This window comes from Ovis aries, chromosome 10 (genome assembly GCF_016772045.2).
Source record: "Ovis aries strain OAR_USU_Benz2616 breed Rambouillet chromosome 10, ARS-UI_Ramb_v3.0, whole genome shotgun sequence".
Classification (NCBI taxonomy): domain Eukaryota; kingdom Metazoa; phylum Chordata; class Mammalia; order Artiodactyla; family Bovidae; genus Ovis; species Ovis aries.
The window spans coordinates 34,717,972-34,741,341 of record NC_056063.1 but is presented as its reverse complement, the minus strand read 5'-3'; the positions used below and the strand labels follow the sequence as shown (position 1 = coordinate 34,741,341).

The following is a 23,370-nucleotide window of genomic DNA, read 5'->3' as shown; positions in this document are numbered from 1 at the left end:
GTGAAGTTTGGACACCATCCGTTCACCAGATGCCTATGGAGGCCTGGATCCCTGGGAGCTTGGACCAGACCGCGTTGGGCTTATGGGTGCACCGGGCCCTCTGGAAGCCAGTGTCCCGTGGACCCGCCGGGAAAAGCCTCTGTGAGTGGGGAGGAGCCCGGTGGGCCAGGTCCTGGTGATCCGGACCCACTGCACTCGTGTCACGTGGCTTCCCGAGCCTTTCCTGGCGCAGAGGCGGGCGCGGGGTAGGTGACGAGCAGCGCAGAGGCACGAAGCCTGCAAGCAGGTCCAGGTGGACGCGAGGGTGCCACTCTAGCCGCAGGCAGTGACACAGCCCCGCTCTTGGCGGTCCGGATGAACACTCTCCGCCCTGCCCAGGCCCGCCTACGGGATGCAGTCAACAGCTCCCGCAGCCCCGGGGGCCACGGGCGGCTCAGCTGCGGCCTAAGGTGCCCGGGGCCGGTGGGGACAGCCCGGAGCCCGTGGGGACAACCCGGAGCCCAGGGAGTGTGCGGTGGCTCTGCTGTGGGCGGGGCAGGCAATGGGCGGGGGCCGAGGGGTGGGCGGGGCTGCGATGTAGGCGGGCCATGGGGTGGGCGGGGCTCAGACGGGGGCAGGGCAAGCGGTGGCGCCGCCGGGAGCCTGCGGGCCGGAGGGGACGTGGGCGGGAATCCTGGTGGGCGGGGCCCCGGGTGGGTGGGACCGGGAGGCGGTGGCGGTTGCCGGGCTACCGGGGAGCGCGGGGCCGCGGGGAGGGCAATGCAGGGCGCGCGCGTGAGGAGCGGACCCCGGCCCAGCTCTGCGCCGCGTGCCGCGCGCTCCTGAGCCTCCGATCGCCGTCTGGACCTGCGGGGCAACCTCCAAGCACCCAGGAAGGTAGGTGCCCGCAGCCCACCCGGCCACGCCACGCCGCGGTCCCAGCCCTCGCCTCGGCGGATCCGCGCGAAAAGCGCGCTGAGGAGGCGACCGCGGGTGGAAGCAAGGGGCTCCAGCCTGGGCTGCCGGTGCACAGGGCAAGGGTCGAGAGGACAGGGCCGGCGGAGGCGACCCCCGGCAAGGGCTGGCGGCGAGGGGCACGGAGATGCCAGAGCTGGGGGAACGCCCCCCGGCCCGCGTGGGTGACAGGACCGAGCGCGCTGACCCTCGGTGCAGGGAGCTAGTCAACAGAATGCTGCGCGCAGGCGAAGGTGTGTGTGCATGCAAGCGTGTGCTCGCCCGGCCTGGACCGGGCGCTGCAGCCCTCCCGGCGGGAAGCGGTCTGCAGGCCGGCGGACAGTGTGAGAGCCCGGGAGGGAGGAGGTGCCGGCACGGTGATGCACAGGGCCGCTCTCGCAGCCTTGGTCAGGGCTCTCCTGCCGTTCGATGGCATAGAGATGTAGCTCATTCCCTCTTGAAGAGAAAGTTTGCAAGCACCCAGCTGCAGCAATCTGTTTCGTTGGTAGAGAGCTATGCGTCACACCTACAGTTACCATTGTAGGAAATGCATGTCACTTGTTTATTTGTTTGTTTGTTTTCATTTAAAAAAAGGACTCAATTTGCATACAAACAAGACCATTAGGCATTGTTCGGTATTTCTTTAATTGAAATAGTTTAACTCAAACTATGAATGGGTGGTTTTTACTCCAGTGACAGTTTTCCTTTACTGTTTACAATAGAAGACAATTTTTTTATATAAGGAAACAGTTACTGTTAAACATGACTTAGGCAAACAGAAGAATTAATTTTGATGTGTTGTTATTTCATGATCAGATACTTCTATGCAAAGGGGAAGATTATATTGCATTAGTTCAGGGTTTACTCCCTATGTTTTCTGTTGTACAGCTTCACCTTAGGCGTCTTTGCTATGCTTCTTTCATGTAGTTTAAAAACGTCTTATTTCAAGCACTTTATCATCTAATTTAAAGATATATAACTAGAGGGGGCGAGAATAGAGTCCTACCCTGGAAGACAGTTTTTGACAGTTATCATTCACAGAGATGTCAGTGCTTGAAAAGAGTTTTTCTTCACATATTTATCAAGTTCTGGCAATAATATAAAACACAGAAATGCAGTTTCATTTTTAAAATACTCCCTTGGCATGAATACATGGTGCTTTATCGTGAGCTCTATGTTTGTTTCTTTTTAACCCTTGTGTCTCATGAGGTCTACTTTGTTATGGAGGCCAGGTGTCTTCTTTTTGGAATTTTTTCCATACTAAGTGCTGATTCTAGGATGTTGCGTTAGCATTTTCTGGGACATTCATGGAATTTATTTGTTTCTTTGATGGGAGTGTCTTTAGGCTCTGAGTCCAGACTGAATTTTGAATTTGAAGGTAAGCACATAGGAAGACTTTTTTATGCACTTGACATTGTAGTGTAAAGTGCCTTTCCTACCCAGATGACTTGAATAAAAAACATTGCTAACATTTGAGAGGCTTTTTAGAAGAACAGAAAATTTGTTTTTTAACCTCAGATGATCATGAAGTTTAACTTACATAGAATGTATTTGTACATACATGTAATAATTACATGCTGTGATTAGTATGTTAATTTAATTTACTAGTTGTAGCTCTAATATGTGAATCCAGGGTATTTGGGGACATTTGACATCTGAGTGAGGAGTTTTGCTAACACTCCTGAAGAGACTTTGGTTCTCCGTTTTCACCTATTTAAACATCCAAACCCAAGCTCAACCCAGTCTTCTGCAACTGGATCAGCCACTCAAAAATTAACAAAGCACAAACAAAATACTATAGGATCTTTAAGGAAAATAGCCAAGTCCTCTTAAATCTGATAAATCAGTATTTAAAGTCAAGCATTTAAAGATCTGGAAAAGGCCAGCATGCTCTGTCTGTTGACAACAGGTTGAATAAATATATGCCCTGAATAAAGAGACAGCTGCTCATGTGATAAGAGAGCAGGAACAACTTAACAGTGAGAGGTGTTTGTCTCATGGCAGCTGATTCTTAAATGTTCATAACCTTTCTAAAATGACCTTCTGGCTGAAGAAAAAGAACAGTCAAGCAGTACGAATGCAATTTCCTTTCATGATTTACTGGCTGAGCAGTGAGTTCATTCATCGTATTTTATCTGTCTCAACTGTTTACATTTAGAAGTAAGATGTTTAAACAGTATTGGGTTATCATGTAGTCCACACATCACAGAATATGTGCCTTTTAAATTGAAGTTTTAAGAGCTGGGTTTTTAAAAAGAGGACAGCCAACCTCAGCAATTATATACCAGAGGAGCTTGTCTACCTGAAGAGTAAATGTTATTCAGCCAACTCTTCCCCTCTGTCTGCTCGGATGGTTCTAAGATGAGGAAGTTCTAAAAGAATGGAGGCCACTTATAATGGAGAACTCTACACATGCTAGAGAGGGGTTTTGGAATCTGTCCAGACTTCTAAAGTAAAAACTTAAACAGCTGTGTTGTAGACATTGTTATGCACAATTCTCTGAGAATAGACTGTATGGATGTTTGGGGCCCCCTTAGACCCTGATGCTACAATTGTCCTATTTGTCTTTTAGGATTGAAAAACATTAGTAAAGTTGGGGAAGAGTACCCAGTTACAGTATGCTAGTTTATTAGACATTTTGAGAACACTGTGCCTTCCTAAGGCAAAAATGACAGCATTTAAAACTCAGAGAAATAAAAAGAATTATTTTCAAAAAACCTATCCTAGTTTAAGTTCTGTTTAAAAAAATTGTAGGAGCCTGACGGTGAGTGGCCCCTAATGGTTTTGAGCTTTGAAGGAATTGAAGGTATTGTATTTGGCAACAGAACATTTTAAAGCTTGTAGAGTTTTTAGTAGAAAATATTTCTTGTCTTGAAAAGGGAAATCATTCCCACTTCCCAGCCAACAACAATATGTATATTTTTATTACCGCATACTTTCCTGAGCTTTCTAGGCCGCAAAAGGGGCTGCAAATTCTACTGTGTAAGAAGAACAATTTTCAGGATAGAGTGAAATTGAAGGTGAAGATACAGAATAGCCAGCAGCTAGAGGTTGTTGCTGTGTGTGGAAATAGTGGCACCCTAAATTTCTAATTAATTTTTTATTCTCTTCACATATGGAACTGACATTATTCTCAGCCATTTATGATTGTGTTCCACCATTAAAATATAAGAAGCTGTACGTGTAGCATTGGCATCATTTCAGTGCTGATTTTATAAATTGTAAGCCTGCCAGCTTAATGTTCATTTCTTTCAAAAAAATCTCAGCTTATTGCATATTGGAAAAATGTATGAGTTGGTGGTGGCTTCATGACCTAGTGTATGTATAGTTTTACTAGATGAAACATTTTCCTGTTGCATGCTCTGCGTGTCAGATAATAAATCAAATGGCTTTGAAATGTGAGGGGAAGAAAGAAAATTAAGCAACTTTTTTCTCAGAAAAAAATTATTTAGATTATTTGAACCATTCTAAGATTCATATATTTTGGTCATTTATAAGATCAAAAATAAGGACCATTCTTGAAGATGTTACTGAATTGTTAAAATTGGGAAGGTCCACGTGAGCTTTTCCTCCTTGGGGATGTTTGTCATTATTATAGCTCTATACTCAGAAACACCCCCCTCACCTGAACCGTGTTCTCCCACCATCACTTACGTTTCAAGCTCAAGGTGTGGTCGGTCACACACATTTCCCCTTATATTATTTTACTCCTTACGACAACCCTAACATTTTACTGTTTCTAGTTAATGAATTTCTTCATTGCTTCAACAGGTATTGTGCACATATTTTGGAAGTGTTACAGTTCTAGAGCAAAATCACAGTTCTTATCACCAAATACTCCAACTCCAACTGGTGATGAACTCTAATTGCTCGGCTGGTGATGCCGGAAGGTTGTGACAACAGGGGAGGTGGGGACCATATCCCCCGATGCCTGAATCCCTCAGTGGGTGGGATGGCAGCTGCTCAGCTGGAGCTTGGGTCACCTTGACATGGGGCTTGTGGATGCCAGGCTTTCAATTTTCAGGAAAAGTCTTCATTTTTAATATGAAAACTGATCTTTAAAATTAAGTGCTATAGTGACAGAAGGAAGCTATGCGTCCTGACTAGATGCAATTCAAGGGCGACAGAGAGAGAGAAGGAACTGGACGATCACCCTGTGGGTTGGCAGGACACCCAGGGTGCTGCAGGAGCCCAAGGGAGGTTGCCCATGCTAGGTTTAGGGAGACCCAGTATGGCAGATCTGGGGAAGGCATGGTAGGTGAGGCCCCGTGTGCACGAGAGCCTGGGGGCAGAAGCAGGGGCGGCTGGAGGGACCTGCAGGTTGGAGCAGCCCCGTGGTTCAGATCCAGTGGGTCTGCCCGGCTCGGACTGGAGAAGCCTGGGGCTGCCGCTCCCAGCCGTTCCCTGAAACCCTGAGCTCTGCCCAGTGACATGCACCAGCCCAGGTCTTCAGGATCTGGATCAGCAAGGGGAGGAGGGTGCCTCTCATTTCCCCACCGGTTGGATTTACCTTCTCCAGGGGCTGGCAGTTAGGTGGCCTCCATGTTAGTTACCATTCGTTCAAATGAGCAGGCTGAGCAGCTTGATCTGAAAAGCAGGCACTTTCTCTGCCGCCGAGAAGTGTTTGCCAGCTCTGTGCTCTGGGCTCTTCGTTTTTGCTTGCCTGGTTCTCTTGACACCTGCTTGCTGTTGTTGAAGAGAGATGGCGAGACAGCAATCCCACATGCCTGGATTCCTGTACACCGGGCATCTTTGGTCTTCTGATTGCCGCGGCTGGTTTCTCTGCACACATTTTGGAAAAACAGGCACCAGACTGTTAGCTGATGTGTGTCGTCTGGACGCTGAGGCAAAATATGAAAGCCCCTGTGGGCCCAGTGTTGTTTAGTTGCTAAGTTGTGTCTGACTCTTTGCGACCCCAGGACTGCAGCCTGCCCAGCTCCTCTGTCCATGGGATTGATTTCCCAGGCAAGAATATTGGAGTGGGTTGCCATTTCCTTCTCCAGGGGATCTTCCTGGCCCAGGGATCAAACCAACGCCTCCTGCATTGGCAGGCGGATTCTTTACTTCTGAGCTACCAGGGAAGCCCAGACTCATTGTCCATAATCTCATAATGTGTGTATTCTGTGCTTGTCAGGTCCTTCCCCAGATAAACAGAATGCTGGCATCTATAAAAGGCGTTTCTTTACCTGGGCCAGACCCAGAAGTTAAAAGCAATTTCAGTAAATACCTTTTTATTGCCTTATTTTTATTTTAAACATAATTACTTACATGCTTGTTATTCCATTAAATTTTCCTTCTTTTTTTATGAATGCCAACACATTTCATAAGTGATTTCATTTTATTCCAGGAAATTCAAGGTCACGCTTAGAACACTCCACCAGCTGAATGGTTTATTTCTGAATAGTTCTTGGTCAGGCAGTCTGAAGAGGTTCAGCCACTCCGCTCCGCCAGGAGCTCGGGCCAAGTGCCCCTTTACCGCGCCCTCCCTCAGGTGGCTCCTCCTCCTTGGAGGCACTCATAGCTGTTCCATCAGAGCTGGCGGGATGAAGGGCTGCACTGTTGAACACGTTATTTAGATGGTTGTACAGCTTTGCAGTATCGACCAGTTTGGTGATCGAGCTAAGTGGAAGGGTCTAAGATACTCACTGGGGCGGGTACAACCCTTCGTCAGCCTGGCAGAGCACCCAGAGCCCTGCCTTGGGGTCACCAGGAATGAGTTTTCTTTGGTTTCCACCATTTCTAGTCAATGTGCCCTTTGGGTCTTAGTGTCCTCCATTGTATGGGGATAAACACCTTGTGTAGAGGGTAGGCAGTAAGGAAAGAAGCTGGCCTTTTTCCAGAGCACCGGCATGATCCTCGATGCTGTGAATGCCTAGTTCACTGGCCCTGTTCTCAGTCTTCAGACACCCTCTGCAGCCTCAGGTCCAGAGGTCTGAAATGCTGCCTGGAAGATCGTGACCATGTGGGTGTCCCACATTTGTCCAGCAGGTTGCAGCCTTCAGGGACTATCAATACACTGGACCGTTGCTCCTCAAGGGTAATATCATGAACAAAGGCAGGGTGTGTTCATGCTAAGTAGCTTCAGTTCAGTTGAGTTCAGTTCAGTCACTCAGTCGTGTCCTACTCTTTGTGACCCCATGAACTGCAGCACTCCAGGCCTCCCTGTCCATCACCAACTCCCGGAGTTCACTCAAACTCACGTCCATCGGGTCGGTGATGCCATCCAGCCATCTCATCCTCTGTTATCCCCTTCTCCTCCTGCCCCCAATCCTTCCCAGCATCAGTCTTTTCCACTGAGTCAACTCTTCGCATGAGGTGGCCAAAGTACTGGAGTTTCAGCTTTAGCATCATTTCTTCCAAAGAAATCCCAGGACTGATCTCCTTTAGAATGGACTGTTTGGATCTCCTTGCAGTCCAAGGGACTCTCAAGAGTCTTCTCCAACACCACAGTTCAAAAGCATCAATTCTTTGGCACTCAGCCTTCTTCACAGTCCAACTCTCACATCCATACATGACCACTGGAAAAGCCATAGCCTTGACTAGATGGACCTTTGTTGGCAAAGTAATGTCTCTGCTTTTTAATATGCTGTCTAGGTTGGTCATAAGTTTCCTTCCAAGGAGTAAGCCTCTTTTAATTTCATGGCTGCAATCACCATCTGCAGTGATTTTGGAGCCCAAACAAATTAAGTCTGACACTGTTTCCACTATTTCCCTGTCTATTTCCCATGAAGTGATGGGACCAGATGCCATGATCTTAGTTTTATGAATGTTGAATTTTAAGCCAGCTTTTTCACTCTCCTCTTTCACTTTCATCAAGAGGCTTTTAACTCCTCTTCACTTTCTGCCATAAGGGTGATGTCGTCTCCATATCTGAGGTTATTGATATTTCTCCTAGCAATCTTGATTCCAGCTTGTGCTTCTTCCAGTCCAGCGTTTCTCATGATGTACTCTGCATAGAAGTTAAATAAGCAGGGTGACAATATACAGCCTTGATGTACCCCTTTTCCTATTTGGAACCAGTCTGTTGTTCCATGTCCAGTTCTAACTGTTGCTTCCTGACCTGCATACAGATTTCTCAAGAGGCAGGTCAGGTGGTCCAGTATTCCCATCTCTTTCAGAATTTTCCACAGTTTATTGTAATCCACACAGTCAAAGGCTTTGGCATAGTCAATAAAGCAGAAATAGATGCTCTTCTGGAACTCTCTTGCTTTTCCATGATCCAGCGGATGTTGGCAATTTGATCTCTGGTTCCTTTGCCGTTTCTAAAACCAGCTTGAATATCTGAAAGTTCACGGTTCACACATTCTGGCTTGGAGAATTTTGAGCATTACTTTACTAGCGTGTGAGATGAGTGCAATTGTGTGGTAGTTTGAGCATTCTTTGGCATTGCCTTTCTTTGGGATTGGAATGAAAACTGACCTTTTCCAGTCCTGTGGCCACTGCTGAGTTTTCCAAATTTGCTGGCATATTGAGTGGAGCACTTTCATAGCATCATCTTTCAGGATTTGAAATAGCTCAACTGGAATTCCATCACCTCCACTAGCTTTGTTGGTAGTGATGCTTTCTAAGGCCCACTTGACTTCACATTCCAGGATGTCTGGCTCTAGGTGAGTGATCACACCATCATGATTATCTGGGTCGTGAAGATCTTTTTTGTACAGTTCTTCTGTGTATTCTTGCCACCTCTTCTTAATAGCGTCAGCCATGTCTAATTCTTTGTGACCCCATGGAGTATAACCTATCAGGCTCCTCTGTCCTTGAGGATTCTCCAGGTAAGAATACTGGAATGGGTTGCCATGCCCTCCTCCAGGGGATCTTCCCAAGCCAGGGATCGAACCTGGGTCTCCTGCATCTCTGGCGTTGGCAAGCAGGTTCTTTACCACTGATCCAACTGGGAGGCCCAATAATGTCAGCATCCATTGCTGACCTGTATTGAGTACTTATGTGCCAGGAACAGTCACATCTCAGAGCAGTCAGGCTTACTTATTGCTCACAGCCATTCTGGAGGCAGTCCTGTCACTATGCCCAGTTCAGAGAAGAGGAGACTCGGGTCAGGTCCACAGTTGGTTAGTGATGCTCCCAAGGGCAACAAAAACCATGGCAACCTCAGCAGCCATCATCCTTTATGCCTTTACTCTGTTCAAGGCCGTCAGCTGTGCCGCTTCCCTGCATTATCTCAGCAAACGCTCCCACACCCCACAGAAAGGGGTTTTTGTCTCTACAGATGTGCGATCTCAGAGTGACTTTGCTGAGAACCCAGGGATCCTGGCTGCATTTTCTCCTGACCGTTCCCAATTACCCGCAGGCTATTTTTAATTCTGGTGAGTTTTCCTCAGTTCCATTTAGTCACTCGGTCGTGTCCAACTCTTCACAACACCATGGACTGCGGCACATCAGGCTTCCCTGTCCATCACCAACTCCCAGCGCTTACTCAAACTCATGTCCATTGAGTTGGTGATGCCATCCAACCATCTCATCCTCTGTCATCCCCTTCTCCTCCTGTCTTCAATCTTTCCCAGCATCAGGGTCTTTTCCAATGTGTCAGTTCTTCCCATCAGTTGGTGAAAGTATTGGAGTTTCAGCTTCAGCATCAGTCCTTCCAATGAATATACAGGACTGATTTCCTTTAGGATGGACTGGTTGGATCTCCTTGCAGTTCAAGAGATTCTCAAGAATTTTCTCCAACACCACAGTTCAAAAGCACCGATTCTTTGGTGCTCAGCTTTCTTTAGAGTCCAACTCTCACATCCATACGTGACTACTGGAAAAGCCATAGCTTTGACTAGATGGAACTTTGTTGGCAAAGCAATGTCTCTGCTTTTTAATATGCTGTCTAGGCTGGTCATAGGTTTTTCCAAGGAGCAAGCATCTTTTAATTTCATGGCTGCAATCATCATCTGCAGTGATTTTGGAGCCAAAAAAAAAATAAAGTCTCTCACTATTTCCATTGTTTCGACATCTATTTGCCATGAAGTGATGGGACCAAATGTCATGATCTTAGTTTTCTTTCACTCTCCTCTTTCACTTTCAAGAGGCTCTTTATTTCTTCTTCACTTTCTGCCATAAGGGTGGTGTCATCTGCCTATCTGAGGTTATTGATATTTCTCCCAGCAATCTTGATTCCAGCTTATACTTCATCCAGCCCAGCATTTCTCATGATGTACTCTGCATATAAGTTAAACAAGCAGGGTGACAATATATAGCCTTGACCTACTCCTTTCCCGATTTGGAACCAGTCTGTTGTTCCATGTCCAGTTCTAACTGTTGCTTCTTGACCTGCGTACAGATTTCTCAGGAGGCAGGTCAGGTGGTCTGGTATTCCCATCTCTTGAAGAATTTTCCACAGTTTGTTGTGGTCCACACAGTCAAAGGCTTTGGCATAGTCATTAAAGCAGAAGTAGACATTTTTCTGGAACTTTCTTGCTTTTTGATGATCCAACAGATGTCGGCATTTTGATCTGTGGTTCCTCTGTCTTTGCTAAATCCAGCTTGAACATCTAGAAGTTCACAGTTCATGTACTGTTGAAGCCTGGCTTGGAGGCTTTTGAGCTTTACTTTGCTAGCATGTGAGACGAGTGCAATTGTGCGGTAGTTTGAGCATTCTTTGGCATTGCCTTTCTTTGGGATTGGACTGAAAACAGACCTTTTCCAGTCTTGTTGTCACTGCTGAGTTTTCCACACTTGCTGGCATATTGAGTGCAGCACTTTTCTCAGCTGGAATTCTGTCACCTTCACTAGCTTTGTTCGTAGTGATGCCTCCTAAGGCCTACTTCGTGTTCCAGGATGTCTGGCTCTAGGTGAGTGATCACAGCATCGTGATTATCTGGGTCATGAAAATATTTTTGTACAGTTCTTCTGTGTATTCTTGCCATCTCTTCTTAATATCTTGTGCTTCTGTTAAGTCCATGCCATTTCTGTCCTTTATTGTGCCCATCTTTGCCTCAAATGTTCCCTTGGTATCTCTAATTTTCTTTAAGTGATCTCTAGTTTTCCCCATTCTATTGTTTTCCTCTATTTGTTTGCACTGATCTCTGAGGAAGGCTTTCTTATCTCTCCTTGCTATTCTTTGGAACTCCACATTCAAATGGGTATATCTGGGTTTACCTGCAGAAGACTATTTGAACTTGGCCTTTATATCATCATAGCCACTCCCTAGATAGTCTGCCCAAGCCTAAACTACTTCTCAGCTTCTTGGTATAAAAAGCCTGGTTAAAAGAGAAGCCACAGAAAAAAGAAGTGACATAGTTCTTTGGCACATTTTAGTTCCCAGTTTAAGAAATCTTCTGTGAATGACTGCTTGCATTTTTAAAGTAAATTAAGATGTTTAAAAATACATCACTAGTCCATTCTGAAGGAGATCAGCCCTGGGATTTCTTTGGAAGGAATGATGCTAAAGCTGAAACTCTAGTACTTTGGCCACCTCATGCGAAGAGTTGACTCAGTGGAAAAGACTGATGCTGGGAGGGATTGGGGTTAGGAGGAGAAGGGGACGACAGAGGATGAGATGGCTGGATGGCATCACTGACTTGATGGACGTGAGTCTGAGTGAACTCCGGGAGTTGGTGATGGACAGGGAGGCCTGGCGTGCTGCGATTTATGGGGTCACAAAGAGTCGGACACGACTGAGCGACTGAACTGAACTGAGTGTCATTTAAACTGAACTGAGTGTCTCCTGATCTAACGTGAGCTTCCCTGATGGCTCAGCGGGTAAAGAATCTGCCTGCAGGGCAGGAGACGCAGGGGACTCAGGTTCAGTCCCTGGTCAGGAAGATCTCCTGGAGGAGGGCATGGCAACCTGCTCCAATGTTCTTGCCAGGAGAATCCCATGGACAGAGGAGCCTGGTGGGCCCACAGTCCATGGTGTCACAAAGAGTCGGACACATATGAAGTGACAGAGCGTGCAGTCTAATGTACTGAATGCCTTGAGCAGGTAGTAAGATTTCACATATATTTGTATATTTGTCTGAAACAAAAAATGTTTACCCTGTGCACCACAGAAGAATTAGATCTGTTACCCGCAACTAAACCTCAGGTGTTTTCCACGAAGTGTTTTTCATTGTTTTGTGCTTCCTCATCCACTTAATTCCGCACATGTTCGCTGAGCACCCTGGTGTGCCTGACGCTAGGAACAGAGTCCCAGGTGTGGTTCCTGCTGTGAAGGACCGTGTCGTCTGGGGAGTGGACCTGCCGTGCAGTGTTGTGGGTCTTATCCCTGAATGTGGAAAGGGCTGTGGGGCCAACGAGAGTCGCGCTCTTCCCTCTGCTTGACTGTGGACAGCATTCAGCAGAGTGGTTGCTGAGCTGGCTCTTGGAGGGACTCAGAAGGAGAAGGGCTCTCCAGACCCAGAGGAGCAAAATCACGGGCGTGCAGCAGAAGGGTGGGTGTCAGGGTGTGGTTGAGCTGGGCGGGCAGCGTGGGCAGGGACCAGTGATGAGACCTCTAGGCCAGCGGGCAGATGAAAAGGGCATAGGTGTCTGGCCAAGGAGTTTAGAAGATAATTAGCAGGCACTTTGCCCCTGGGTGCCCTGGAAATGTAGGCGTAGCAGTGCTCCTTTTGTATTTCCCATTTAAACTGCTCAGTTTAGTGTGTGTTGGGAAGATAATATTTTGGGCTGGCCAGAAAGTTCCCATAACATCTTACGGGAAAACCTGAATGAACTTTTTGGCTGAAAGAAAAGAGTGAAAGTGAAAGTCGCTCAGTCGTGTCCGACTCTTGGCGACCCCATGGACTGTATAGGCCATGAAATTCTCCAGGCCAGAATACTGGAGTGGGTAGCCTTTCCCTTCACCAGGGGATCTTTCCAACCCAGAGATCAAACCCAGGTCTCCCATATGGCAAGCAAATTCTTTACCTGCTGAGCCACACGGGAAGCCCGAACGTTTTGGCTAACCCAATACAAATCAGCACATTGGGTCTAGTTTCATTAATTTTTGCCTACCCTATCATCTAAAAAATTTTTGTGATGCAAAAATCATAGTACTTTGTTCAGTGTCCTCCTTTTTGGGTAGTATATGTATGGTTTTTATCTCATCACCTGTTTTAATTTATAAACTTTTAAGAAGGATCATGTTACTTACATTTTTGGCCCCCAAAGCACTATACATGTATTTGTTTCATTATTAATGAAATATTTATACTACAAAGAATCTTCAGGATAAAGAGGGTAAAAAATCCCCCCAGATTGCCACAGTATAAACCTAAACCATTGATAATATTTTGGCCTATTTATTTTCGTACATAAAATGGGTGTGTCTTGTGAAGTCAGAATCGTATTGCCTTGACTTCTAGCTTGAGGTGTGTGTCATCAGTTGTCTTTACAAGAAGATGCTGCATGTTTTGTCTGCCTTCCGCAGTAATTAGCACCATGCCCCAGTAGAGTTATCTGTCCTAACTAGATGCTCAACTGTAGACTGATTATTCCCAGACTCTAGAAGAAGGGGATGACAGAGAATGAGATGGTTGGATGGCATCACTGACTCAATGGACATGAGTTTGAGCAAACTCCGAGAGATAGTCAAGGACAGGGAAGCTTGGTATGCATCGGTCCATGGGGTTGCAAAGAGTCAGACACGACTTGGCCACTGAACAATAACAACGATGCACAGACCCTAGCAATCTCTTTCTTCCTCGTGTTCTATATATACTTTGGTATTTATAACCTCTTTTCTGTGTTAGTTTAATTCCACATAGGTTTTGTGCTTTTTATCTTAAAAAAAAATTGAAGGCCTTGCTGGGAAAGAGACAGCCTGAAGCATACCATTCAGGGAATGTGATGTTATCTTCTGACCCCTATCCTGTGTCTACACAGCAGCAGGTTGCATGGTTGGGTAATTGCTGGATGATTTTGAGATATGCAAGGGGGTGGGGAAAGCTATGATCAAGAAGCGGGAAAAGGAAAAAAAGAGCTGTTTGAATTCACTCAAAATGGGTTATTCACTCAACCAAATTTAAAACTGACTTTTTGTTGCGCTGACGTTTGGACCTGCTCGGGCAGCCGGGATGACCACCTGGACAGTCTCCTGGCGGGGGTGGGGTGCCCCCGGCTGGCTGTTTGGTCTGCAGTTGGGACGGCAGCCTGCTCAGCTCAGCCTGCTTCCTTTGTTGTTACTGTTGCTGTTTCTCTTGAGCTGTTTGATTTTTGTTCTGGTTTCTTTCCAAGTAGTCAGGCTATCTGCTCTGAGTTCTTGTTAGAAACTGAACCACTGTTCCTCTGCCTGATTGGTGGAGGGAACAGATGAGTCTTTACTTTTTAAAAATGTTCAGATAAATCTCTTCTCTTGACATTGCATGAGTCTGTAAAAACAAAACAAAACACACTTGTCTCTACATTTGGGAAAGAGAAAGAGGCTTCATTTGTTTGTTCTTCTTGAAGTGTCAGGGTAGTGCCTCCAATTCATCACTTATAAATGATTTTTAGGTTTTTTTTTTAATAAATGCTCATTTTTCTGCTAGTAGATAATTTGCGCTGTACTGGTTTGGGGAAGAGTTCACAAATGCCAGATGTTAGTTGTTCCTGCTTCTTAGTGAAGCTCAAGATCTGAGGCACAAGCACGCAGTTTTTATTAAATGCAACAGGTTGATTTCATGGTGTCTGTCATGGGGACACTGGAGCCACCCACCGGGGTTGGCATCCAGCTCTGCCTCTTACCACCCGTGTGACCCGAGGCAAGTGACTCAGCCCTTAATTAGCCTCAGTTTCCTCATCTCTAAAATGGGGATAATGACAGCATCCACCTTCTAAGGTAGCTGTGAAGATGAAATGAGTTCTGCTAAGAATGGCGTTGTGTGCTTAGCGTGTGTTAATTATTTTATCAACGGTATCATCCTATATGACTAAACCCATATAAATGGGAAGTTTCTGTAAGTTTGAATGTAATTTTCTGCTGGGTGAAGTTGACACTGTAGAGGCTTGGACAGAAAGAAAATAAAGGCATGTGTAGCCTAGAAATTCAGAGCCAGGAGGTGTTTTCTATGTACTGTGTAGGTTAATAAAGCTTCAGTTCTCATAACCTAAATTTTTAAAGAATTGTTTAGTATTTATCTCTGCTATCTTTGGAAAAGATGAGCTCTTTTTAAAACATAAATAATATTTTGTTTTACTAACATACTAACTAGTATTATGTTTTACTAGTGCATATAGTAAATGGTAGCACTGTGTAGTAAATACAAAGCACAGTCACTCCCGTATTAACGTTAACTGTATCTTCTTCTCTTTTAGAGCTCTTCAACCAGGAATACATTTAATAAGAGCAATGGCTTCAAAGGTGCTACTCAGGCAACAGAAATCTTTCACGGTTGTAGTTTTACTAGCCTGTTTGGTAAGTCAACTGTTTACTTTCATAAGAATGTAGGGGGAAAATTCATAGAACTAGTACCCAATCTATTTCCCACTTTTACCCCCATATCTTCAAATTTTTTCTTCAAATTCCTCTTATCATTGTTGCATTGAATTAATAAGTCAGAGGTTGCTGTTGGGTCTTGACTTTTGTGGCAATAACTGCGCTTATTTATTTCAGTCTCGATGAGATCATCAAGTCATGGCGTTACTTGTAGCCCCGGGATAATGATGCTTCATGGGCTCACAGGCAGGTGACTCCTGGAGCGACTCACACTTTCCTCTAAGATTGGTTGTCAAGTGTGGTTAAGAGAGGCTGGAGGTGATTACTAGACCTTTAGCCCCAAATTATGATCTTGAACCCCACCTTGAATTCTCCCTCCTGCTTGCTCTAGAGGATAAGGCTGGGATTTTATTTAAGGAGGTTGGATGACATTGTTGTAGATATTTGCTTCAAGTGGAGGCAGTTTGTACTGAATAACTGCCCATGCTGTCACCACTAAAGCCCGTTCTATGCACTTTCGTGTAAAGAGCATTACACACTCCAGTCCCTATTCCGCCCATGCCTCCTGAAGCTCTCAGTTTCCATTTAGGGCAACAGAATTAGCATCAGGAGTATTACTGAGGGGGCCCTTGCTTGGCATGAGAGTTTGAACTGAATGTTGTCACCAGTCTGAGATTCTATTAATTCCAATACTTTTTAATGAAACACCGGCTATTAAGAAGCAGATATACATACTTTTGTAGGATGAGTGCATGTAAGATGAACTTAACTGTCTTTAGGTAAAATAAGAAATAAAGTCTGTATCTTGAAAATAACTTACAACCTTTGTTTTTGCAAAGTAGATAGTCCTTCCATTTAAGACCTATGCTGTGAACCAAAGTATATTGTAAGGACATAGAGAACAGACTTTCAGTTGCCAAGGGGGAGGGATGGAATGGGGGGTTAGGGTTAGCAGATGCAAACTGTTGCATGTAGGATGGATAAACAAAAAGTCCTACTGTATAGCACAGAGAACTATGTTCATATCCTGTGATAAACCATAATGGAAAAAATATTAAAAACTAAAGTATATACATATATAGTGGTAAAGAACCTGCCGCCAATGCAATGACATAAGAGATGTGAGATTGATCCCTGGGTTGGGAAGATCTTCTGGAGGAGGGTATGGCAGCCCACTTCAGTATTCTTGCCTGGAGAATCCCATGGACAGAGGAGCTTGGCGGGCTACAGTCAATGGGGTTGCAAAGAGTCAGACATGACTGAAACAACTTAGCATTTATGCATACATATATATGTGTAAATATGTACATATGACTGAGTCACTTTGCTATACCGCAGCAATTAGCACAACATTGAAAATCACCAATACTTCAATTTTTAGAAAAAGGATATTGTTAGGTCCCAATTAAGTGGCAAAATGGCAATCAATAGGAAAGTAACACTTTTACTTTGAAGAGCAGAGGATTTGGCCATTTTTGTCATCATCATAATTACCAGGAATTTTACTGCTCTCAATATTGTCAGAATTTTTTGAATGATGGACTCTAAGTAAATGTAATTCAACTGAAAAGATGGAAAGTTCTGCATCAAAGTTGGGTGTTGGATATGTCTAAAAGATAGTAGCAGAGTTCTTGAGGCCAGTCTATATATTCCATTTATTTATTTATTATTCAATTCATTATAGCTGAATATGTTTATATTAAAAATCAAAAAATATGATTTTAAAATTCAGAATTTTTCTAGTTGAAGAAGTACCCTGGGTCTCTGCATAACAGTTCTTTTAGTCATCTTCTCACTTAGAAAAGAGACCAGCGTCTAGCAGTTTTTACCTTGGTTTCACAAATGTGTAGGAAGAAGATGGCGATTGATTCCAGAAAAGGGGAGTTCTCGTTCAGAAGCAGAGAGAGGACTCAGGCTTGAATTGTTTCGCTGACTTTTCCAGAAAGTGGTTTTCCTTCCTAAAGTGGAAACTGAATTAATGTTTACCTTCAGTGGTTATGTCGATAATACTGAAGATACTGTTCCCTTCTTGTGAAAAACAGAATTACTTCACCTTAAGATAACGTTTTGTGAAACATTTTTTTTTCAGGCATGTGAAGTGATTTGTGAAACAGGAGACTGTGGACAGCAGGAATTCAGGGACCAGTCAGGAAGCTGTGTTCTGTGCAAGCAGTGTGGGCCAGGCATGGAGTTGTCCAAGGTGACTGCTGGGCGCGTGGGATGGTTGCACGCCTGTGTTTGTTATTTATGCTTATTTGCTTATCTCCTTGGATGCCTCAGGTCTTGGTTGTGGCACGCGGGATCTTTTGCTACAGCGTGAGAACTCTGTAGTTGTGGTGCACAGGTTTAGTTGCTGTGCAGCACGTGGGATCGAACATGGGTCCCCTGAACTGCAAGGTGGATTCTCAGCCACTGGACCACCAGGGAAGTCCCGCGTCGGTGTTTTTCCTAATGCATTCTTATCAGCTGAATTCTTTTTCAGTTGATGACTGGTGATGATTTCATCATTTAGCCAAGTATTGCACAATTCCCTCCTCAATACGTTCGATTCATGTGTCTCACTGAGACAAAAGAAGTCGATTCTGGTAACCATAACTCAGTAAATGTCATAGTTCTGTACACTTTAACATTTACCATATTTTGCTAAAAGAATAGAATCATTAAACAGCAAGGTCTCACTGTGAAGCACAGGAAACGATATTTAATATCCTGCGATAAACCATAATGAAGGATCATGAGAGAGAATGTATATATGTGTGAAACTGAATCAGTCCATGACATAGCAGAAATTAACACTGTAAGTCAACTATACGTCAATAGAATAATTTTCTAAAGTAATTTTGTTTATTTATTCTTGTGTGTGCTGGGTCTTCGTTGCTGGGCTTTTCTCCAGGTGCGGAGAGTCGGGGCTGCTCTCTAGTCAGTGTGCAGGCTGTCAGCTGCAATGGCTTATCTTGTTGTAGAGCACGGACTGTAGGCACACAGGCTTCAGTAGTCATGCTACTCCCAGGCTCTAGAACTTGGGCTCAATAGTTGTGGCTTTGTTGCTCTGTACCACGTTGGATCTTCCTGGATCAGGGATTGAATCCTTGTTTCCTGCATTGGCAGGAGAATTCTTTGCCACTGAGCCACTAGAGAAGCCCTGAAACAATCTCCTTGAAAAAAAAAACCATTAAGGTTTATTTGCATTAATTAAAAAGAATCAACATTCTACTAATGATTTAAAAATAAAGCATTGATAGCAGAATATGTTAATGCTCCTATTTATGGGGCCTTCTTTTTCTTAAGATGAGGGTTACCATTGCTAGTCAAGGAACAGAGTTCAAAAGTGTGTTAAGTAACCAGGCTCCAAGGGAGCAGTTGTTTTCCAAGCCAGAGTTTTGAACATTCTTTTGACAATGCCAGTGTGATTATTATTTTTCCCATGCTGAGTATGGAGTTCCCAGGTGGTGCTAGTGGTAAAGAACCCACCTGTCAATGCTAAAGACGTAAGAGATGCAGGTTCGATCCCTGTGTTGGGAAGATCCCCTGGAGGAGGGCATGGCAATCCACTCCAGTGTTTGGGCCTAGAGAATCCCAGGGACAGAGGAGCCTGGTGCACTACAGTCCAGGGGGTCACACAGAGTCGGACATGACTGAAGAGACTTAGCAGCAGCAGCATGCTGAGTATAAGCTCCTTTCAGGAGCATCATAAATAGACTCATCTTCAGTCAGCCGTGTTCTAAGAGGGTAGACGCAGCATCTTGGGTGTTCTGGGGCCCTTCTCTGTCCTGAGCACCTTGGAAGCTATGCACCCATTTGCTTTATTGACTGGTCTTCCGAAGATGTTACCAGTTGTGGACAATTGATGTATCATTTCGTTCTAAATAATGCACCAAGATCTTCCTGTTAGAAAAGAAACAAAAAAGGTCTCTTTAAGTGATTTTTCAAAGAGAAGTCCTTTCCCCTACAGTCCACTGTTCTCTGAAGTTGAGTCTTGTCACTCATAGATTTTTGATCGATGATCGTAATTCCTGGTGGATGGCCTGTCTGGGTGTTGTGTTCAATATGCGATGGCTTTCAGCCTCCTGGGCCGTCCATTTGGGCAGAAACTGGCTGAGTTTTGAACTCTGCAAAGTCAAGTTAACTGGAGCACCCTGACTGACGTTTTTTTAATCCGTCTGTTGTAAAAAGGTCCTTTATAATGGCAGACTGCATATCTGGGATCTATCGACAAAGTTAAGAATGCAATCACGCCTGGGAGGAAAGTAGCGGTGTTTCTACCCCCTCAGAGTTCTTCATTTTCCAAATCTCTCTTAAATCTGAATGAAAACTCACAGATTTGAAGAGATGAGTTAAGTCATTTCTAAGAAACCGTTCACTAACCTTCATCATTTATCTAGAGAATGAAGGTGAAGTTTCTATCAGCTCCAATGTTTTTTTTTTTAAAAACTCATCTTCTGAGGTTAACTGATAGTAGTTTCCATATTTCATAATTTCCCATGGATAGCCAGAAGAAGTATTTTTCATTAGGGAGTAATTTTCCCTGATTGTTGCCATAGCTGTCCAACTTTATTTCATTAACAGCAACAAAAGGAAGCAAGGAATAACTCTCCTATGCGTACTCTTTTTATTTATTAGTATTTATGATCCATTTCCTCATTTTTAAAATGTCCAGGACAAATTAAGGAAAAAAACAGTAAAAGTGAAGGTAATGATGTCCCTGAAATATTAGATTCCAGAAACCCACTCTACTACTGTAGGCAAGAATCTCTTAGAAGAAATGGAGAAGCCATTATAGTCAACAAAAAGAGTCCGAAATGCAGTACTTGGATGCAATCTCAAAAACAACAGAATGATCTCTGTTTGTTTACCAGGCAAACCATTCAGTATCACAGTAATCCTAGTTTATGCCCCAACCAGTAATGCTGAAGAAGTTGAAGTTCAACGGTTCTATGAAGACCTACAAGACCTTCTAGAACTAACACCAAAAAAAGATGTCCTTTTCATTATAGGGGACTGGAATGCAAAACTAGGATGTTAAGAGATACCTGAAGTAACAGGCAAATTTGGCCTTGGAGTATAAAACAATGCAGGTCAAGAGAATGCACTGGTCATAGCAAATACTCTCTTCCAACAACATAAGAAAAGACTTTACACATGGACATCACCAGATGGTCAATACCAAAATCAGATTGATTATATTCTTTGCAGCCAAATATGGAGAAGCTCTATACAGTCAGCAAAAACAAGACCAGGAGCTGACTATGGCTAAAATCATGAACTCCTTATTGCTAAATGTAGACTTAAATTGAAGAAAGTAGGGAAAACCACTAGACCATTCAGGTAGGACCTAAATCAAATCCCTTATGATTATATAGTGGAAGTGAGAAATAGATTCATGGGATTAGATCTGATAGACAAAGTGCCTGAAGAACTAGGAATGGAAGTTCATGACATTGTACAGGAGCAGTGATCAAGACCATCCCCAAGAAAAGAAAAGAAAAAGACAAAATGGTTGTCTGGGGAGGCCTTATAAATAGCTGAGAAAAGAAGAGAAGCTAAAGGCAAAGGAGAGAAGGAAAGATATATCCATTTGAATACAGAGTTCCAAAGAATAGCAAGGAGAGATAAGAAAGCCTTCCTCAGTGATCAATCCAAAGAAACAAAGGAAAACAATAGAATGGGAAAGACAGAGATCTCATCAAGAACATTTGAGATACCAAGGGAATATCTGATGCAAAGATGGGCACATTAAAGGACAGAAATGGTATGGACCTAACAGAAGCAGAAGATATTAAGAAGAGGTGGCAAAAATACACAGAAGAACTATACAAAAAGGATCTTCATGACTCAGATAACCACAATGGTGTGATCACTTGCCTCAAGCCAGACATCCTGGAATGTGAAGTCAAGTGGGCCTTAGGAAGCATCACTATGAACAAAGCTAGTGGAGGCAATGGAATTCCAGTGGAGCTGTTTCAAATCCTGAAAGATGATGCTATGAAAGTGCTGCACTCAATATGCCAGCAAATTTGGAAAACTCAGCAGTGGCCACAGGACTGGAAAAGGTCAGTTTTCATTCCAATCCCAAAGAAAGGCAATGCCAAAGAATGCTCAAACTATCGCACAATTACACTCATTTCACATGCTAGTAAAGTAATGCTCAAAATCCTCCAAACCAGGCTTCAATAGTACGTGAACCATGAACTTCCAGATGTTCAAACTGGATTTAGAAAAGGCAGAGGAACCAGAGGTCAAATTGCCAACATCTGCTGGATCATCAAAAAAGCAAGAGAGTTCCAGAAGAACATCTACTTCTGCTTTATTGACTGTGCCAAAGCCTTTGACTGTGGATTACAACAAATTTTGTGAAAAATTCTTTAAGTGATGGGAAAACCAGGACACCTGACCTGCCTCCTGAGAAATCTGTATGCAGGTCAAGAAGCAACAGTTAGAACTGGACATGGAACAACAGAATGGTTCCAAATTGGGCAAGGAGTATGTCAAGGCTGTATATTGTCACCCTGCTTGCTCAACTTATATGCAGAGTACATCATGAGAAATGCTGGGCTGGATGAATCACAAGCTGGAATCAAGATTGCCAGGAGAAATATCAATAACCTCAGATATGCAGATGACACCACCCTTATGGCAGAAAGGGAAGAAGAACTAAAGAGCCTCTTGATGAAAGTGAAAGAAGAGAGTGAAAGAGTTGGCTTAAAACTCAACATTCATAAAACTAAGATCATGGCATCTGGTCCCATCACTTCATGGCAAATAGATGGGGAAACAGTGAGAGACTTTATTCTGGGAGGCTTCAAAATCAGTGCAGGTGGTGACTGCAGCCATGAAAGTAGAAGACTCTTGCTCCTTGGAAGAAAAGCTTTGACCAACCTAGACTGCATATTACAAAGCAGAGACATTACTTTGCCAACAAAGGTCCATCTAGTCAAAGCTATGGTTTTTCTAGTGGTCATGTGTGGATGTGAGAGTTGGACTCTAAAGAAAGCTGAGCGCCAAAGAATTGATGCTTTTGAACTGTGGTGTTGGAGAAGACTCTGAGAGTCCCTTGAACTGCAAGGAGATCCAACCAGTCCATCCTAAAGGATATCAGTCCTGAATATTCATTAGAAGGACTGATGCTGAAGTGGAAACTCCAATATTTTGGCCACCTGATGTGAAGAGCTAACTCATCGGAAAAGACCCTGATGCTGGGAAAGATTGAAGGCGGGAGGAGAAGGGGATGACAGAGGATGAGATGGTTGGATGGCCTCACCAACTCAATGGACATGAGTTTGAGTAAGCTGTGGGAGTTGGTGATGGACAGGGAGGCCTGATGTGCTGCAGTCCATGGGGTCACAAAGAGTTGGATGCAACTGAGCAACTGAACTGAACTGAACTGAAGACCCACTCGGAAGCAGAAATTTACATACACTGAGGGTGTTCCTGCATGTCCTGATATATCTACCCTGCAGGCAGGCAGCCGGTCAGCTTTCACCCTCAGTGTCTACACAGACTGCCCAGCTCCGTTTAACAGACACTTAGTGTGTCTTTGCTAGAGGAGTGAACAGATCGGTCAACCTCAAATAGGTTTTGGAAAGTAAGTGCTAGTACATAGTGTACATGGTACTTAGGCACTCAGTCATGTCTGACTCTTTGTGACCCCATGGACTGCAGCCCGCCAGGCTCCTCTGTCCATAGCGATTCACCAGGCAATAATACTGGTGTGTTGCTGTGCCCTCCTCCAGGGTATCTTGCCAACCCAGGGATAGTACTCAGGTCTCCCACATTGCAGGCAGATTCTTTACCATCTAAGCCACTTGGAAAGAAAGGTAAAATCTAGTAATATAAAAGTTAATGCATGTGTGATCGGTGTGTTACTAAAAATATGTTTGCCAAGTCTTTTAGTTTGGTTTTAGCTCTTAGTAAATAAAATTAGTAAGTGAGCGTTGCTCAGCCTCTAAACTGTAAAATATAAGAAAGGCAAAGGAGTCAAACATACCAATGGAACTAAAAAAATATTTTTATTTCCCCATTAATTAATCAAGGCAAAGGATATGAGGCTTTTTTGTTTTTTTTTTTAATATAAGCCATTACTTTGGAACTAGAAATCT

The 23,370-nt window shown here is 44.1% G+C and overlaps 1 protein-coding gene across 2 annotated transcripts in view; it reads left to right on the top strand.

Annotated features, from left to right (window-relative positions):
• TNFRSF19 (TNF receptor superfamily member 19) overlaps window positions 1–23,370 on the top strand; it is a 96,546-nt gene that overhangs the window by 8,157 nt on the left and 65,019 nt on the right. Inside the window, exons 1-3 of one of the 2 annotated variants that reach the window (XM_042254900.1) lie at window positions 759–876; window positions 15,154–15,253; window positions 17,364–17,474. In XM_042254900.1, coding sequence (XP_042110834.1) covers window positions 15,188–15,253; window positions 17,364–17,474 — 177 coding nt within the window. In that variant the 5' untranslated portion in view covers window positions 759–876; window positions 15,154–15,187. Of the gene's footprint in view, window positions 1–758; window positions 877–15,153; window positions 15,254–17,363; window positions 17,475–23,370 lie in introns of those variants that run through there. The other variant, XM_015098178.3, reaches the window with a different exon arrangement.